General features: G+C 33.4%; 1 protein-coding gene across 4 annotated transcripts in view; it reads left to right on the forward strand.

The window, feature by feature from the left end:
• The window catches only part of LOC107439782 (dopamine receptor 2), a 105,648-nt gene extending 100,667 nt beyond the window's left edge, over positions 1 to 4,981 (forward strand). For all 4 annotated transcript variants that reach the window (XM_071177909.1, XM_021147523.3, XM_071177908.1 and 1 more), the window contains one exon: positions 3,316 to 4,981. In XM_071177909.1, coding sequence (XP_071034010.1) covers positions 3,592 to 4,920 — 1,329 coding nt within the window. In that variant the 5' untranslated portion in view covers positions 3,316 to 3,591 and the 3' untranslated portion in view covers positions 4,921 to 4,981. The remainder of the gene's footprint in view (positions 1 to 3,315) is intronic.
• The last annotated feature ends 1,019 nt before the right edge of the window (positions 4,982 to 6,000 follow it).

The following is a 6,000-nucleotide window of genomic DNA, read 5'->3' on the forward strand; positions in this document are numbered from 1 at the left end:
ATATGTAACAGACAGACAGACATCGCAAATAATAAACTATTGTTATCGAACAATATGTAACAGACAGACAGACATCGCAAATAATAAACTATTGTTATCGAACAATATGTAACAGACAGACAGACATCGCAAATAATAAACTATTGTTATCGAACAATATGTAACAGACAGACAGACATCGCAAATAATAAACTATTGTTATCGAACAATATGTAACAGACAGACAGACATCGCAAATAATAAACTATTGTTATCGAACAATATGTAACAGACAGACAGACATCGCAAATAATAAACTATTGTTATCGAACAATATGTAACAGACAGACAGACATCGCAAATAATAAACTATTGTTATCGAACAATATGTAACAGACAGACAGACATCGCAAATAATAAACTATTGTTATCGAACAATATGTAACAGACAGACAGACATCGCAAATAATAAACTATTGTTATCGAACAATATGTAACAGACAGACAGACATCGCAAATAATAAACTATTGTTATCGAACAATATGTAACAGACAGACAGACATCGCAAATAATAAACTATTGTTATCGAACAATATGTAACAGACAGACAGACATCGCAAATAATAAACTATTGTTATCGAACAATATGTAACAGACAGACAGACATCGCAAATAATAAACTATTGTTATCGAACAATATGTAACAGACAGACAGACATCGCAAATAATAAACTATTGTTATCGAACAATATGTAACAGACAGACAGACATCGCAAATAATAAACTATTGTTATCGAACAATATGTAACAGACAGACAGACATCGCAAATAATAAACTATTGTTATCGAACAATATGTAACAGACAGACAGACATCGCAAATAATAAACTATTGTTATCGAACAATATGTAACAGACAGACAGACATCGCAAATAATAAACTATTGTTATCGAACAATATGTAACAGACAGACAGACATCGCAAATAATAAACTATTGTTATCGAACAATATGTAACAGACAGACAGACATCGCAAATAATAAACTATTGTTATCGAACAATATGTAACAGACAGACAGACATCGCAAATAATAAACTATTGTTATCGAACAATATGTAACAGACAGACAGACATCGCAAATAATAAACTATTGTTATCGAACAATATGTAACAGACAGACAGACAGACATCGCAAATAATAAACTATTGCTATCGAACAATATGTAACTATAAAGGTGTCCTGATATACATTCTTTTATTTAACAGTAAAAGTTAAAAACTAAAATTAAACGATAATGAAACAATGACGACAACCATTGAGAAATTTTTCTCTAACTTTAAAGAGTTATTTTTAATACTAAGGAATACCAAGAAAATGCATGAATACTATATTTTTGAGCAGAAATAATTTCTTAGAAGTGTAATGTTTGACAGCTTTTATCAGAAAAGTGCCGAACGTTCAACTTATTTCTTATAGAAAGTATAAACAATAAAGTTTTCATATTCTTTAGTTGTGACTTTCGAGATCGATGTCCGGCGTGTAGTCATGAGGTGAGAAATTGTAACTTCAGCTTTGAGAAAGGACTGACCCAACCCTTCTCTATCTTCTCTTTGGCCCCAGGGTTCACCTCATTGGAAGGCTCTAAAGAATTCATTAAGCAAATTAATTCTTTTTGTAGAATCTGATAAAATTATTAGCCACTAGATGGCGTCTTACAATGAAAATGTAATTCAGAGCCACTAGATAGCGTCTTACAATGAAAATGTAATTCAGATTGACTTAAGAACTCGATGAAGGCAGTTGTAAATCTAATGTTCCAAAATTAAATTTTGTTATTGTTTGAAACGAGAGAACATCCTGGAATTTACAGGCTCTATCCCATTAGCAGTCGCAGCTTGGAATATAATATTCTGCGTTACAAGATTGAAAACACGAAAACAAGGTGCATTCGGCAAAACACGGACCTAGAATTTGTCTGAAATTCCTTTGATGCAGTGTAACAGAACACTCGTGTGCTTTACTATTAGTGCGGTACTACGAGCGGCCTACCTATTCTGTGCTTTAATTTTATCATTTCTGTACACAACTTTTTATATTTTATTTAAAATGTAATTCTGTATTTTTACCAGAGTCAAACATAACAAACGTTATTTAAATGTTGTTGTGTCGTTAGAATTACTAGTATCCGCATAATTTCAAAATAAAATTGAAAACGTTAAATTGACCCGATTTTAACTAATAAAACTATTTTTTGAAATGTCGACACATTCACTAAGTGCCAATTCAGCGGAAAAGATATACTTTAGCTTAGGGGTACACAACCTTTTTGAGTGAAGGGCCACATGCACAGCAGATTGACCATAGAAGGGCCGCATGCCAAAGTATTTAGACAGACATGTTGACAGTAATTGCAGATGGTTATTGTTATATAGACATCAATGTTCTAAGCACTAAATTTTTTTTGTCAGTTAACCTTATAATATGTTTGAATAAAATTAAATACTTTTAAATGTTAAAAAATTAGAAACTGCAAAAATGATTACTTAGGAGAAAAAAACAAAATCAGAAACTCTGAATCAGTTCATCAGAAGAAAAAAATTTGATGAATTGAAATAATTAAAAACTATGGGAAAATTCATGTTTTTTTATCATATTACGTAATAAAGTCCATTTCAACATTAAAAAATTTGTTCATGGAATTAAATTTAAAAAAATTAATAGTCTAGTTATTAAAAAAATGCACCATAAATACTTTGATTTAAAGAAAGTTTATGATTTTAAAAATGATTAGAATTTAAGCAAGACCTCTTGAGCTGAAAATAAGATTCAACATTTAGTAAGGAAAATACTTTAACTTAAAACATTTTTTTTTAATTAATTATAAGATGCAGGGGCTGAGAGAGGGTAGAAAAAGAAAGAAAGAAAGAAAACACTAATTTTGAAGGAACTAGTTTCCTTAATTAAAAAGATACTTGTTTCCAACTCTTAATGACCAATACTTTTTTAACATGACACTTACTATTTACAATTAATAAATTTATATATTAACAATTAATTAAAATTTACAATACTTTACGAAAGTTATCTTGATTACATTTTTTACACAAAATTTTCCTTTCATTATTATAGATACATAAGAATTCAAACTTAGAAGGGAGTAATTAGATCTGATTTGCAGGTTGCGACCCCTATCTTATTCTGAAATAGTAAAAGGAACTATTTTACTTGAAGAAAAAGTGCTTAAATAAAAGATTTAGCTGTTTTCATAGTTGTCATATTATTGTATACTTTGCTGTCATGTTTTGTGACAAATTATTTCTATTTGTGTTTCAGGTGTCTTTAAAAGATATGATGGCAGAAAATGACGCCTCCAGTGCAAAGCACGTTTCTTATAAGTCAAGGAGAAAGTCTATCATGGATGGAATATACCACTATGTGAGCTTTTGAATCCGGAAAGTATTTTGAATGGCACAAAATTATGCATTCCCGAGAATAATTGTTGAAAAGAACATTCGTTATTCCAAGAATTGAAAAAACAAATTTTAACGAAAATATGTTTTTATAGCCCTGTTGAACGTTTGTAACTCATAACATTGTGGAACACGAAACATGTTTATGAATGAAACAGCTGTAATACTATCAAATCACTTGCTTCAAAATTTCACGATCAACGATTCTTTCTTTGGAGTCGTCGATTACCACACGGATTTAGAAGAAGAATCGCCGATCTTACGTTCGACGGACACAACAACAACCCTTTCTTCCAGACCGGTTTGGAACACACGCTTAGAAGAAACATCGGAATATGAATCGACGTTTCACAACAACGTACTCGCGATCATTTTAGCATTTTTCTGCCTGGCGACAATCTTCGGTAACATTCTTGTGATGGTGGCAGTGGCAAGAGAGCCCTACCTCCACACGGTTACCAATTACTTCATAGCGTCTCTTGCCACGGCCGACTGCATTGTCGGTGCCGTTGTGATGCCGTTTTGTGTCGTCTTAGAAATCAGAGACGGCTACTGGCCGTTTGGACAGGACTGGTGCGATGTATGGCGATCCATAGATGTCTTAGCCAGTACTGCTTCGATATTGAATCTCTGTGTTATCTCGCTGGATAGATACTGGGCAATCACAGACTCCATGTCTTATCCAAGAAAAATGAGCCCAACGAGGGCGGCTCTATTGATTGTCCTTGTATGGGTATGTTCCTCCCTCATTTCCTTTCCAGCAATCGCTTGGTGGAGGGCCGTGTCAGCAGAATCTCCGCCAGAACACCAGTGTCTCTTCACGGAGGACGTTGGCTATCTAGTCTTTTCTTCGGCTGTCTCCTTCTACGTTCCATTAACTGTCATGCTCATCACGTATTACAGAATTTACAGAGCAGCCATGGAACAGAAAAGGAGCTTGAAACTCGGAACGAAGCAAATTCACTCAAACGGTGAATGCGCTTCGTTGACGCTGCGAATTCACAGAGGGGGTATTTACTCGCCGAAGTACGAAACGAACTTGACGAGTGGAACGTCGCTCCCGTCCCGACACATAAAAACATTCTCATTGAGCAGGAAAATCAGCAAACTCGCCAAAGAAAGGAAAGCTGCCAAGACGCTCGGCATTGTGATGGGTGTTTTCATTTTATGTTGGCTTCCATTTTTCGTTACAAATGTCTTAATGGGCATTTGTGGCGACAGTTGTGTGATGAACTCAAAACTTGTCTTCTCCGTCGTGACGTGGTTGGGGTGGACAAACTCTGGAATGAACCCCGTGATATACGCGTGTTGGAGCAGGGAGTTTAGAAGGGCATTTACCAAACTTTTGTGTTCCTGCTGTCCTAGGTACATGAGGCGAAAACGCAGATTTCGCCAAGTTGTTCGAGATGAAGTTTCTTTGCCACATTTCAATTTGCCATCAAACCCAGTTGACGATGTATCCCTGTGAAATATTTTATTAAACTTTTTCTTGCTTACATGACATATTAAATGTTTCTATGAGAATCTCATTCTTTTGGTTCATTGCGTTAATAAGACGACATCTAAGCAACTATCCTGTGAATCTGTGAGGGTTCAGTCGAAAATAAACGACTCTTAAAGTTTTAGATTATTTATAGTTTAAAACAGCGTTAAATATGATTTCATAATTCGAGTGATTACAAGAATACTGAAAGAAATCAGGTGGAAAATATTTTTGCCGTTGCATTTTGCTACATCAAAAGAAATGCTACGACTTTTCAATGCGCAAGTGTTGTAAAATACAAGGTAGTCATAGAAAACTTCTATTATTCAAGAATTTTGGCTGCTTTTTCTCTCGACAAATCGAAATAAATTTCATGTCGTATTGTTTGAAGATATGCGATCAAGGCGATTCAGAACAGTTAAGCTTTCACTGTAACAGTTAACCGCGAGCAATTTTTTTAAATTTTAAAGAAGAATATTGTTGTAGTTACCAAAAGAACTTTTTATTCTTAACTACCAAATTAATAACATAAATGTATCACAGGAAAAATATTGCGAAACAAAACACAAATAAAATTTTAATGTTTAATTTAACGAAAAAATCTCACCTCGTGAGAAAAAACACAAGAAAATTCAACTAAAAAGAAAAAAAAGAATGTTCTAATAATTCTTTTAAAAAACAAAGAGAAAACGTGAACCACCGATACAATATGTCCTTTTTTAATTTCATGCGTTTTGCCAACCTGGTTAAATATGACTNTCTCACCTTGTGAGAAAAAACACAAGAAAATTCAACTAAAAAGAAAAAAAAGAATGTTCTAATAATTCTTTTAAAAAACAAAGAGAAAACGTGAACCACCAATACAGTATGTCCTTTTTTAATTTCATGCTTTTTGTCAACCTGGTTAAATATGACTCGTCAATCTTCAACAGCAATTTAAATTCTGTTCTTTGAAAATAATCGTCTGCTACTATGTCTTTGAATATAATCGTCTGCTACTATGTCAATCTTCAACAAATATCTTAAAGGACAAAACAAGAAAGGTTATTTTTGTTGGAATTTTAA

The sequence above is a fragment of the Parasteatoda tepidariorum genome, chromosome 2, assembly GCF_043381705.1.
Source record: "Parasteatoda tepidariorum isolate YZ-2023 chromosome 2, CAS_Ptep_4.0, whole genome shotgun sequence".
NCBI classification, from domain to species: Eukaryota; Metazoa; Arthropoda; class Arachnida; order Araneae; family Theridiidae; genus Parasteatoda; species Parasteatoda tepidariorum.